The 14,468-nt window shown below is 42.8% G+C and overlaps 1 protein-coding gene across 5 annotated transcripts in view; it reads left to right on the top strand.

Annotated features, from left to right (window-relative positions):
* The window catches only part of LOC126295376 (zinc finger protein 239-like), an 87,184-nt gene extending 76,510 nt beyond the window's left edge, over positions 1-10,674 (top strand). For 2 of the 5 annotated variants that reach the window (XM_049987858.1, XM_049987859.1), the window contains exon 9: positions 8,143-10,605. In XM_049987858.1, coding sequence (XP_049843815.1) covers positions 8,143-8,821 — 679 coding nt within the window. In that variant the 3' untranslated portion in view covers positions 8,822-10,605. Of the gene's footprint in view, positions 1-8,142 lie in introns of all 5 variants that reach the window. The other 3 variants (XM_049987856.1, XM_049987857.1, XM_049987855.1) reach the window with 3 other exon arrangements.
* Positions 10,675-14,468: the final 3,794 nt, after the last annotated feature.

Consider the following 14,468-nt stretch of genomic DNA (forward strand, 5'->3'; position numbering starts at 1 on the left):
ATGAGATCGACAGGAAGTGCAAAATGGCTAAGCAGGCATGGCTAGAGAACAAATGTAAGGATGTAGAGGCTTATCTCACTAGGGGTAAGATAGATACTGCCTACAGGAAAATTAAAGAGACCTTTGGAGAAAAGAGAACCACTTGTATGAATATCAACAGCTGATATGGAAATCCAGTTCTAAGCAAAGAAAGGATAGCAGAAAGGTGGAAGGAGTATAGAGAGGGTCTATACAACGGTGATGTACTTGAGGACAATATTATGGAAATGGAAGAGGATGTAGAAAAAGATGAAATGGGAGTTATGTTATTGCGTGAAGAGTTTGACAGAGCACTGAAAGACCTGAGTCGAAACAAGGGCCCCGGAGTAGACAACATTCCATTGGAACTACTGACAGCCTTGGGGGAGCCAGTCCTGACAAAACTCTGCCATCTGCTGAGCAAGATGTATGAGACCGGTGAAATACCCTCAGACTTCAAGAAGAATATAATAATTCCAATCCCAAAGAAAGCAGGTGTTGACAGATGTGAAAATTACCGAACTATCAGTTTAATAAGCCACAGCTGCGAAATACTAACACGAATTCTTTACAGACGAATGGAAAAACTCCTCGGCGAAGATCAGTTTGGATTTCGTAGAAATGTTTAAACTCGTGAAGCATTGCTGACCTTTAGACTTATCTTAGGAGAAAGATTAAGGAAAGGCAAACCTACGTTTCTGGCATTTGTAGATTAGAAAAATCATTTGACAATGTTGACTGGAATACTCTTTCAAATTCTAAAGGTGACAGGGGTAAAATACAGGGAGCGAAAGGCTATTTACAATTTGTACAGAAACCAGATGGGAGTTACAAGAGTCGAGGGACATGAAAGGGAAGCAGTGGTTGGGAAGGGAGTGAGAGAGGGTTGTAGTCTCTCCCCGATATTATTCAATCTGTATATTCAGCAAGCAGTAAAGGAAACAAAAGAAAAATTCGGAGTAGGTATTAAAATCCATGGAGAAGAAATAAAAACTTTGAGGTTTGCCGATGACATTGTAATTCTGTCAGAGACAGCAAAAGATTTGGAAAAGCGGCTGAATGGAATTGATAGTGTCTTGAAAGGAGACTGTACGATGAACATCAACAAAAACAAAACTAGTATAATGGAATGTAGTAGAGTTAAGTCGGGTGATGCTGAGAGAATTATATTAGGAAATGAAACACTTGAAATAGCAAAATTAATTTACTATTTTGGGAGTAAAATAACTGATGCTGGTCAAAGTAGAGAGGATATAAAATGTAGTCTGGCAACGGAAAGTGTTTCCGAAGAAGAGAAATTTGTTAACATAAAGTATAAATCTAAATGTCAGGAAGTCGTTTCTGAAAGTATTTGTATGGGGTGTAGCCATGTAGTGCCTATGGAAGTGAGACATGGGCGATAAATGGCTTGCACGAGAAGAGAATAGAAGCTTTCGAAATGTGGTGCTACAGAAGAATGCTGAAGATCAGATGGGTAGATCACATAACTAATGAGGAGGTATTGAATAGAATTGGGGAGAAGAGGAGCTTGTGGCACAACTTGACTAGAAGAAGGGACCGGTTGGTAGGCTATGTTCTGAGGCATCAAGAGATCACAAATTTAGCGTTGGAGGGCAGTGTGGAGGGTAAAAATCGTAGAGGGAGACCAAAAGATGAATACACTAAGCAGATTTAGAAGGATGTACGTTACAAGAAAAAGCTTGCACAGGATAGAGTAGCATGGAGAGCTGCATCAAACCAGTCTCAGGACTGAAGACAACAACAACAACAACAACAACAACAACTACTACTACTACTACTACTACTACTACTACTACTACTTTTGTACAAGAAGTAGCAGTAAATAAAAAGGTTGTTGTTTGTATACAGAGGGGTCCAGATTAAGTAGACACACTCTTTGACAGTTAATATCTTAGGAACATGACATATTATCGCAATTTTGTGCTGTGACATAGTGTGTAGTTTCCTCATCAGAGGGTGACATGGGTCTTTCAGCAGAAGACAAGGTCGTATTGAAGGACTACTAGAAGCATGAAAACGTAATGGAAGTACGACAGTGGCAAAATGTGTGTGGCCACCATCATGTACAACAATTTATCGTATTTGTGATAAATTTGGAGCCAATGGTAGTCTTCATGATGTGCATAAGGAAAGGTGTGGCTGACCAAAAACATAAACAAGTCCAGCTTCCAGTGCTGCTGTGTTGCAAAATTTTATTAGGTCACCTCAGAAATCTGCAAAGCAGGGCGCACATGAAAGTGGGTTAAACCAATCAAGTGTACAATGAATTCTGAGTGGAAAGTGTACATTCCAAGATTGCTGAATGCTATAAACGAGGATGACCCAGATTGAGCGATAGAGTACTGAGAGTGGTTTGAAGGGATGCTTTGTGAGCGTGAACAGTCTGCAGGGATGGCTATGTCGTCTGACGAGGCACAATTTAAGCTGAACAGCACTGAAAGCAGCCACAACTGCATGTACTGGGATCCTGAAAACTTTCTTGTTCACGTGGACAAACAAGTCAATCAGTTGTGTGTTAATGTAAGGTGTGGTCTGTCATTGCACGGTTTGATTTTCTCATTTGCTTTCAAGGTACCATAAATGTTGCGGTGTATCTTCATATGTTGCAAACACACATTTTACCTACCAGCCGAGAGGTGTTTGTAAACATAAGACTTTACGTACAGCAAGATAGTGCTCTGCCTCACTACCCCAGAGACGTCAGAACTCGCGTGGATGTAAATCTACCTGGATGATAGATCATCAAAGAGGAGTTGTTCAGTATCCACTGTGGTCTCCAGATGTTACACCTTTGACTTCTACCTGTGGGGGACCTCGAAAAATGAAGGTTTCAACAAAGCCAGTTACACTGAACACTGAACGAGCTGTGAGAAACTATTGAGGCATCCAGTGTGGCTGTCAAAGCAGCAAAACTGACAGCAGCAGTTTGGCAAACAGTTCAGCAGCATTAACATTGTTTGCCTGCTAATGGGGCTCACTTTAAACATACAAAATAACCTACCCCCCATGCAAGAATTGTAATAGTACACTACGTGATCAAAAGTATCCAGACACCTGGCTGAAAATGACTTAAATGTTCGTGATGCCCCTCCATCGGTGATGCTGGATTTCAATATGGTGTTGGTCAACCGTTAGCCTCGATGACAGCTTCCACTCTTGCAGGCATATGTTCAATCTGGTGCTGGAAGGTTTCTTGGGGAATGTCAGCCCATTCTTCAGAGTGCTGCACTGAGGAGAGGTATCGATGTCGGTCGGTGAGGCCTGGTACGGTTTCGGCATTTCGAAACATCTCAAAGGTGTTCTGTAGGATTTATCTCAGGACTCTGTGCACGCCAGTCCATTACAGGAATGTTATTGTCGTGTAACAACTCCGCCACAGGCCGTGAATTATGGACAGGTGCTCGATTGTGTTGAAAGATGCCGTGGCCATCCCCGAATTGCTCTACAACCGTGGAAAGCAAGAAGGTGCTTACAGCATCAGTGTAGGCCTGCTCTGTGGTGATGCCATGGAAAACAACAAGGGGTGCAAGGCCCCCCTCCCCCCTCCACGACCACACCATAACAGCATTGCCTCGGAGTTTTACTGTTGGCACTACACACGGTGGCTGATGACTTTCACCGAGCATTCACCATACCCACACCCTGCCATTGGATCACCACATTGTGTACCATGATTCGTCACTCCACACAACATTTTTCCACTGTTCAATCGTCCAATGTGTATGCTCCTTACACCATGCGAGGCATCATTTGGCATTTACCGGCATGATGTGTGGCTTATGAGCAGCTGTTCGGCCAAGAAATCAGTTTTCTCACCTCCTGCCTAATTGACATAGTAGTTGCAGTGGAACCTGATGCAATTTGGAATTCCTGTGTGATCGTCTGGTTAGATGTCGGCCTATTACACATTACGACCCTCAACTGTCGGCAGTCTCCGTCAGTCAGCAGATGAGGTTGGCCTGTACGCTTTTGTGCTGGGTGTGTCCCTTCACATTTCCACTTCACTATGAAGTCTGAATCGGTGGACCTAGTGATGTTCAGGAGTGTGGGAATCTTGCATACAGCTGTACAGCACAAGTGACATCCAATCACGTGTCCACATTCGAAGTGTGCGATTCTGTGGAGCGCCCCATTCCACTCTCACGATATATAATGACTACTGAGGTCGCTGATATGGAGTACTCCTGGCAGTAGGTGGCAGCACAATGCAACTAATATGAAAAATGTGTGTTTTTGGGGTGTCTGGATACTTTTGATCACATAGTGTATGTGCTTTTCATCTGCTAATATTGACTGTCAACCAGTGTCTGGTATGTAACATGTTGTTCCCATAGTACTGATAAACACAGATTGAATTTTTAAAACATAGAATTGGCGAAGTGTTGTCGTTTCCTCGTTAGTAGTTAATGGTTTTCTGTGAGTGCATTGTAGGTGACCTGTAACCACTGTGTAAACAGTGATAAAAGAACTAGCAAAATTGTTACATGCCTATTGGTTGCATTTAACTGGTTCCCTGATGCCTATGAGCCTGACACACATCATACAAGCACCTAAGATCAGTTGGGCAGACAAATTAAGTAAATATTGATTAACCCCTACTTATAATGTTCCTATATGAGTATTTTCTGTAGATTGTGTCGAGCAATATTGTCAGACTTGACTTCATTGGTTGGATACTGGGAGTATACTGACGACTAAACAATGGAGCAGCCCATTTAAGACTACTGCTCAAGAGTGGAGGACCTGTACCAAATGGGGCTAAAGTCTTTTTCCCGAACATTTTAGGCTTTAATGAAACAAATTGGTTACCCGTGTATCACTCAAAGTATTTTCCATCGCTGGCAACTACTTTATCCCATCTTTTGGGGAGTGTACTAATCCTGCTAGAAAAAATTGTTCATCTTTTGAAGCGATCCTCGAATCTTTCCAATTTGTGACTACTTCGTGAATCTTTCCAATTTGTGACTACTTCGTGAGATCGGAAGTGTTGGTCAGCCAGGCCATGCACCATTGATCTAAACTGGTGATAGTCAGAGGGAGCAATGTCTGGAGAGTCTGGAGAATACGGCGGGTGGGGTAGGACTTCCCATTTTAACGTTTCCAACTATGTTTTGACCTCTTTCGCAATGGGAGATCGAGTGTTGTCGTGCTGCAAAACCAGTGTATCGTACCTCTCGCTGTATTGCGGCCATTTGTCTTTTAATGATCTGCTCAAACGCATTAATTGCGTTCGATAACGAGCACCTGTGATTGTTTCACTCAGTTTTAACACCTCATAGTACAGAACGCCGAGCTGGTCCCACCAAATGCAGAGCACGATCTTGGAGCCGTGAATATTCGGTTTGGCCGTCAACGTGGAAGCATGGCCGGGATATCCCCATGATTTTTTGCATTTAGGGCTATCACAATGAACCCGTTTTTCATCCCCGGTAACAATGTGATGCAGAAATCCCTTCCGTTTTTGTTCTGTAGCAACTGTTCACAAACACACAAATGCCGTTCAACTTCTCTTTGTTTCAGCTCACACGGGACCCAAGTCCTCCTTTCAGAATTACGCCCATAGGCTTGAGACGTTTTGAAATTGCTGTGTCACTCCCACTAATCGTGCCAATTCTTCCTGAGTTTGACGTGAGTCTTCACTCGGCAATGTCTCCAGTTCTGCATCTTCGAACACATTCTCTCTTCCACCACTATGCCGGTCGAAGACATTAAAATCACCGTTCTTGAAGTGTTGAAACCACTCAAGACACATTCTTTCACTAATATCGTCCGTAACATACGCATCTGAGAGTATTCAATGAGACTCAGCGGCTGTTTTCTTCACACCGAAACAAAACAGTAACACCTCCCGCAAATGACGAGAATTAGGCTCGTAAACTTACATCTACAATCAAGAACAATTTTATTATGCAGACACAAATCGACAAATGTTTGAATGCGGTTATGTTGACAGAGGTCCAAGCTAACTGCCTGACGTCTGCGATCTGTTTCTTTCGACTGCTACTTACCGTTGTCAGCACCTATCGGCAAACGGCGGAAGCAGTTACACACCTTGTAGAAATATACAACTCCATAAGTCTTGCTCCTATTGGCCTGTTAAAAGATAAAACAATTCCAGTGCGCAAAAAGGAATTTAAGTAGTCATTCTCTTGCTATACGTGAATGTCAGCGAGACCCAGATACTCGCTATAGTCTACAGCGGTTTGCAGAGAGATTCGGTCGCGTTGACTCGGATTTCCGGTCGATAGAAAACTATCACATCATAGTACTGGGCACGAAGGTTTATTATATGATGCTTGATTCTGTACTATGAGAATAGTTATTTACAATAACAGGGTGTATACGAACCGGGACATCTGGGAAAAACCCGGGAATTTTTTAGAATTCCGGGATTTTTTTGTTTTAGTTTTCGGTTAAATTTTTGTTATTTAGAATGGTAAGAAATATTCAAACAAAGGATAGTAGTGTACCTCACTGCTGCAGAATAATACTGCAGCAATAAATCATGAACAAGAGAAAAAACTAAAATAAAAATTAAGGTGCAAAGGAAATGCGCCATGTACAACAACTAAACACAGTGCTCACACAAGCATCTGCCAGCAGCAAAATGTGTCAAAGGTTTTAAGAAGACTACGCAATGTTTCATGACAACAAATTGCCTCCTATGAGCGTAACGTCATAACTGTTTAAACTGTTTACATTGGATTCGTGTGAGCAGTTTCGTGCGGGCCCATGCAGTTGAGTCGCGTATGTGTAGTACCTTTTCCCACTTCTGGCTACAAAAGTGTGGCTGTTAGCTGTATAGGCAGTAGCAAGATGCTACTCGGAAAAATTTTACTGTCGCGCGCAAGCTGCCATATTCGCTGTGAACGAACCGGTGTATCTGCCCCGGGCGGCAATTTCAGTCAAGCATTAATCGCTTTGTAGAACAATGAAGTTATTTTTGTCGGTTTGCTAAAGAAATGTGGTTTTCATTAATCTTTTCAGCTGAGGCAGTCTATTTGTAACGAAATATTTAATTCCACACTATTGGCCAGTTTCAACTGTTCTCTGCATTTCAAAAGAGCATGTTTTCATCTTCTTGCAAGTATGGCATTATGTCATAATAAAGAACCAAAAATGAAATAATACAGTACTGGTAATCCAAGAAAATTTACAACCGAATCTGGACGTATGAGTGTGCACTTTAAACTGAATTATGGACGTTATTATGGCCCACGAAGTTCCGATGCTCGATGTCTTGTTTCTTTTACGACGTAACGTAAAATCTTTTTAATGTTTTACACGTACAAACATACGGGCTTCTTGCGTCATCGTAGCTGCGCAAGCGGTTTGAGACCTGTTATCCGGCGTCCTCTGGCAACTGCTGAAACGAACCTCTTTCTAACAGGTCGCGGGAAAATATCGCGAATGATTGGTTCAAAAGCGTTACTTTCAAAGTAAATTTCCGTTTACCCTAGATGAACTATGTGCGACGAATTTCTTTAATCACAGAGCGTTTGACTCTCATTTAAAAATCAACTCTTTGAGAATGACGATTTAGAAAAATTTCGAGCCCAGATCATCAGACATTTATGTTGTTGTTAAAAATTTTACTGGCACATTCGTGTGATGTATCTTAGTGTAACACGCACAAAGATGATCAACGTTATACCTGTAAGTTTAGCTTCTGTTGCAGCTTATTAATCGTTGGTACCAATATTGTATGTGAAAGCTTTGCTTTTCTTGTAGCAACAGTATGTATATTAATTTAACGCATTAACTTTTCCTGTTGGTGTATACGCGCTACTTACAAGTGATACCGCTATTGGCTGACGACATGACGTGTCCTATGCTTTGAATACCCGCTGTATCGGCTGGCGAGATCACGTGACGTGAGCTACGACTGGCTTACGAAAGCACGTTGAAATGTCGACAAATTGATAAGTTTTACAGTTCCGAGGAGAAGTATAATGTTGCTTAACACGGAAAAGTGTATTTTCATCCGGGAGAAAGTGTGTTTTTAACCGGGAAATCCGGGATTTTCTTTTCCTTGTCCACGTATAGACCCGGAATAAGAGGCAAGCACTCTGTTAAACAATTTCCTCTGTTTTTATTTCACAGGTGTCAACGTTTTTCTCTAGATGACCTGTCGGAAAGCCCCACCGACGAATCTCCGGTGTGCAAATTCAGAAAGAAGGTGCGGGTACGGAATTCTTCTCACGACGGAAGAAGAAGAAAATCGGACCGCGGCACTGTCTGTGGTAAATCCTTCGAGCTGTACTGCGATATATGCGGCAGAGGTTTCACCCGGATCGGATATTTGAGGAGGCACGTGGCTACGCATTCCGAATCGAAGAGGTACTGTTGCGGCCAGTGCGGGAAGTGTTTCGGGCGCTCCGACAACTTGAGAGAGCACGAGCGGCTGCACGGGGGGGAGAGCTACGGCTGCGACGTGTGCGGGAGCGTGTTCTCGCAGCCGAGACAGCTGCAGCGGCACGCGCTGCTGCACGCGGGGGAGCGGCGCTTCCGCTGCGACGTCTGCGGCAGGGCGTTCCGGGTGCGCGGCTACCTGCGAGACCACCTGCGCGTCCACACGGGAGAGCGGCCGTTCGCCTGCCACGTCTGCGGTAAGTCGTTCACGCAGGCGGCGCACCGGCGCGTGCACGCGCGCCTGCACACCGGCGAGAGGCGACACGGCTGCGAGGTCTGCGGCAAGCTGTTCTACCGCCGCACCCACCTCAAGTTGCACGCGCGCGTCCATACGGGATTTCGCCAGAGGCGGAGGAAGGCGCGGCGCTAGAGAGGTGGTCTTCGTCGTATTTTCCCGCAGCTTACACAAAATCGTATGGCACCATCCTCCGCTGCTTGTTCAGGAGGTCCAAACATGTCAGTAACAAAGGGTTGTTACAAACTTCTGGATACTTCTAAAGCGTTTGTATGTTTCTGAGAGATGTTTGTAACGTGCCCGATTGTTCGGATTTTGTGTCGGAGATTTTGTTGTGAAGTGAATGTTTTTTATACTGCACAGTGTGCGGTTGAACGTAGTGTACCTATTGACAGTAATACTATCACTTCAAAAACTCCTCGTGTTTGGATGTGTGTTTCCATAATTTGGAGTGGTAGCAATGTAAAGGCTTTGCCCAGTAGCTGATGGTAGTATAGTATGTATTTTGATTTTCATTACATTCATGTCATTAAAATCGTGTTGTGCAAAGCCCAAGCAACAAGGGCCAACAGTTAAGTATTCGGAAAGGGCACGTTATTTTAAGTGGCGGGATTCTGCTACTTTAGATTGCAATTGATGTGTGATTTAACTCACTCACTTGGATCTCATAATGTGCCACTCAAGCAGTGGTGTGGAGGGCAGTGTGGTTGCAAAACAAAACATAAAATAGTATGTTTATTACAATTAATAAGGGTTTTGTTACAAGAAACTATATATTTTTTCTATTTTGAGTGTGTTGGCTGTCATCGCAGCTTATTGAGAAATGCATGTGATGAGGTGGTTGTGAATAAGCCGTGCTGCTTAAATGGCAACGGAAGTTTTGTCCACTATCTTTGGGAGGGATATCCTGGTTGTAAAATTTCTACTGGGACATGCACTACAGTGTATATCTGTGTTATAGTAGATACATACTGTTTTTCAAAGAATATTTTTCCCACTGGCCATTGTTTCATGGCGGACCAGGACTATCCTTAGTTCTAACTTCCAAAATTAGGGGGAAAAAAGTATTTGTAGTGCTTGGTTTTGGAGCTGTGACTAATTTACATTCATAACATACACAGCAGCATGGCTTTTGCCGAGTCTTGGGTTTTATCTAAGCCTTAAAGCCAGTAGTTTCCATGCTTACACATAGTATTTACATAGTATTTTACAAAGCTGGGTGGTATTTGAATGCAGTGTTTCACTCAATTTGCTCTAGTGCCTATATCATTTGCAGAAAATTAATGAAATGCTTGCTAACTGTTAGCAGTATAGGCGAGAGTGCCCAATTATCGGTTACTTTTCTTTACGATTATATTTGACATACTTTATTTCATGCTATTTTAAAATAAAATACACTTTTGCATGCCACAAGCATCCTAATAAAACATATCTTATCAAGATTTTCATTATTGATATTATTTTGGTCACAAAATGTACATTGTCTGACTTACAAGCATTTTGGTGTTTTTAACCCTTTCGCGGCTGGAAGGCTGAGCGTCCTGCCTGCCTGGCCGGGTGACAGGGACGAGCGCACTGCGCGCCTGGCCGGCGGCGGCTGTCGCAGCCCTGTGGCCGCTGCAGGCTACGGCCGCCGCAGGCTTCCCGCGTGTTGCCGCGTGCACAGAACCACTGTTCAGCAGCGCCTTAAAAAAACACTATACTCTGTATGGTCACTTTGGTTATAGTTTCTGATAACAACGAAAGAGAGCTTCGAAAATAGCCAACACTTTCAGTTATATGTTTATTATGGGCTGAAAAATGGTTGGTTTAGAAAAATGATAGGAACTTTTTTAATAGTAATTCCAAAATCCTCTAACTAGAGATTTACACCGTCAATGTATGTGCCTAAAACATATTAAAATTCCACTATCATCACATGAATGTATTTCAAGATATATAGTTTTAAATAGAGTTGTGCGTAGCGAAAACGCCCAAATCTCGAACAATATTCTTACTACGGTCTTAAATAGATAATAATTACAGAAATTTAAAACCTAATTTTGTCATGCAATCGGACTAAAAGTTAAACAAGGAATATATCTGCATAACTCATTTTGCGATAGGCCCTTGCCTTCGTTTGTAATTAAAACCTAAAGTCGATTCTCCACAGTAAGAAATTGGATAGTAAACGCCTACCTTCTTCTAGCTCGCTGTCTTCTTTTTCAGCCCGTCACGTTCAGTACGGTTTACTTTAATGGTTTCCCATCCTCATTTTCGACGCAGGCTTTGGACTGCCGCTGGCTGAGTTAAAAACCATTTTTTTTACTTTTATCTGCTTTTTTTTGTCCGCAGCTCGTGGTCTCGCGGTAGCGTTCTCGCTTCCCGAGCACGGGGTCCCGGGTTCGATTCCCGGCGGGGTCAGGGATTTTTCACCTGCCTCGTGATGACTGGGTGTTTGTGTCGTCTTCATCATCATCATCAATCATCCCCATTACGGTCGGAGGAAGGCAATGGCAAACCACCTCCACTAGGACCTTGCCTAGTATGGCGGCGCGGGTCTCCCGCGTCGCTCCCCTACGCTCGGTAAACGGAGTATGGGACTCATCATCATCATCTGCTTTTTATTTTTATTTTTTTATTTTTTACTTTTATCTATTTGAAACGTACAAAGTTACTAAAACGTGCTAATATTTCTTTAGCGTGTGGTAATTTTCGAAACATGGCACCATGCAGAGAGCCACATCGCACTTTTTGCATCTTATGCATGTCATTTTTCGTTGTGAATGAGCAGTGCATACTACACAGCGTCTCTGGGGAATCTCCTTTTTCTCCGTTGCTACGAGGAACCCTGGATAATGTCCCTCTTTATTCTGCAGTCGGAAAGGGCTTTCTTCTTTGGTTGTCCGTGGGATCGCACTTTTACACGTTTGACTATGAAATCTGTCAAGCAATTGACGGATTAGCTCCAAGTGGTATTTCGCTAGTGGTATCTTCTGTTGCTTTTGTATTTCAAAAACAGTTTTTGCGTTCAGCACACACAAGTCAGTCAAATGAAAGAATACTTTCTTGTACCACTTCAGTGTCTTTCGGATGCACTGTACAGAAGATAATAGCATGTCTGTCTTATCCACTGCACCCATTGACTTATTATAGCTGACGACACAGGTGGGTTTCAATTTGTTTTGGCCTGTTCTATGTTCTTTCTTCTGTGTCTCCACAAACTCTGGTCCATTTACGGTCGAAAGCATCCACACTTCTTTCTTGTCCATCCATTTTAGTGCCATTAATGTTCCACAAGATTTGAACTGTACTTCCCCTTTTTTCAGCTTGTCTGGTAACGGTGGTAGATGTTTCCTGTTTTTTCGTACTGTTCCGACGGCGTTTGTACATTTTTTGTGGAGCCATAGAAATAATTCTGGGCTCGAGTACCAATTGTCCAAATAAATGGTATGACCTTTGTTGAGGTATGGCAATAACAAACTCACAACAACATCGCCTGATTTTCCCCAATCAGAATTTCCAGATTCTATTTCCGTGGCAGCACCAGTGTAGATAATATAATCCAGAATATAATTCGTTTCTACGTCACAAAGGACGAAAATTTTAATGCCAAAACGACTACGTTTATTTGGTATGTACTGCTTGAATCGGAGCCTTCCCTTGAAAAGTAGCAAACTTTCGTCGATCACTAGGTTTTCAAAGGGTACTACTGCCTCGCGGAATTTATTTCTTGTGTGACCTACAATGAGACGTATCTTTACAAGAATATCTTGAGACGCGGTGGAATTGTCACAGAAGTGCAATAAACGCAGAATCAATTTGTACCGGTCCCTGGCCATTATGTTAGAAAATATTGGTGTCTGAAGCAAAGAATCTGTCGACCAATATTCATTCACTTCTAACTTTTTACTTCTAGGCATAAGCAGAGAACATGCTAGGAAACAATAAAATTCTGATGGCTCTATATGCTTCCAGCGTGCTAATCTACTGGGCACTGTCGTCATTTTTTCAGTAATAAATTTATAATAATTATTGATCTGTGTACAAATGGCAGAAACAAATTCCATGGACATGAAGTACAAAAAGAAATCTAAATGACTTGCTGACTCTTCGAAGTCCACCTTTAACCCGCTAAATGTGTTCACAAAACGGTGTCGTTTCGGCACAGGATGATTCTCCGTCCAGTCATACTTTCTTTTTCCTGACGAAGTTTCACTTACTCTATCTTCTTTTCCGTCTTCAGAGGAAGAATCTTCTGTTCGTGATACCGAGGATTCAGCAATAAGTCCAGGAGCATCCAACTCTTCATCGGAAGAAAGCTCCGAAGTATCACTACAATCTTCGTCACTGCTATTCATGAGGATATCCATGATTTCCTTGTCCGATAAACTGTGTCCCGACATGGCAAAGTCTACACACGCGAACGCTGTCGTCTCACCAGAAGCGAAAAACGGACTGGCCGATTGTTAGACTCGTAAGCAGAAAGTGTGCAGGGGAGGGGAAAACTAAAGTGCTTTCTCACTTTACAAAGAAGACCAGACAATGAAAGTGTTGTCTGAAAAGTGGACAACAGCCAGCAGCCGCTCTATTGTGAACGTTTACCTGTTCCCGAGCCCGGGCGTATATGTATGCCATTAGCCGTCTGGTATTCCCGCCTGCCGGGCGTAGATGTATGCCCGTAGCCGCCTGGACTTCCCGCCGGCTGGGCATACATCTACGCCCGTAGCCGTCTGGTCTTCTAACTGCCGGGCATACATGTATGCCCGTAGCCGCGAAAGGGTTAAATTCGGGTACCTATTATCTGATAAGTCACGATTAAGTACAATTTGATATCAGAATAAATACTTTTAATACATAACATACAAAAACCTTACTTAAACAACATAGAGATGCTATTCATTTGTTTACCATGCAGTACTTGTTTAATTTATTACAATGATCACATACAAATGCTTTCCATCCCTTCTTGGCAATGCCAGAACACGGTACGTGTGCCCAACGAAGATATTTTGTGCAACGGATTCACTGTTCACTACTTGGGTGTAATTTGTAAGTATGATTGCAATATAGGCACTCCTCGTCCACACTGTCTTCGTCATCAGTGGAGATGAGAGGAATACAGTTGTCCTCAGATGAGGAGCAAGATGAGTAACACTGCCTTTTGTTTCCTTATTTCCGTCTTGTTTCAGGCGTTCTTGATCTGCAGCGTTGACCTTTCCAAAGATGAACATTCTGACAGGGCTCTGGCTGATTTTGTTTGATTGACCTGGTTTAGGTCTAGGCTTGTCGGTTGGGCCTTGCAATTGCTTCTTAAAGTGATTTCTTGAAAGGCTAGTTAGTGATTGAAGCAGCTTTACCAGTGGGACATGCTGTTGTATTCGTTTGGCTGACGGTTGGAGGCAGACACATATGGAAAGGTGAAACAGTCAGTTTTGTTTGCCTGGTCTCCAAAAGTTCAGAATCGTGGCCCATCATCCAGCTGGATAAAGTCCATCGACCTATGTGTTTAATACTAATATCTATGTTTGTGGGATCATGGATCCCTTAGAGCATTCAAATGAAACCCGGTCACTAGTGTAAAGTAACGGTAACAATTTTATTAAATTAAAAATGTACTTATACACAGTACACATACTCAAAAATAGCTGCCAAATTGTTGGCACATTTATCCCATTGTGACACAAGCTGGTCGATTCTATCCTTCCAGAAGTTAGTAGGCTGCTGTTAGATCTAGGCCTGGACCCAGTCACACACTTTGTCGTCCATTGCGAATCGATGTCCGCGAATAGCTTGTTTTAGA

The sequence above is a fragment of the Schistocerca gregaria genome, chromosome 11 (assembly GCF_023897955.1).
Source record: "Schistocerca gregaria isolate iqSchGreg1 chromosome 11, iqSchGreg1.2, whole genome shotgun sequence".
Classification (NCBI taxonomy): Eukaryota; Metazoa; Arthropoda; class Insecta; order Orthoptera; family Acrididae; genus Schistocerca; species Schistocerca gregaria.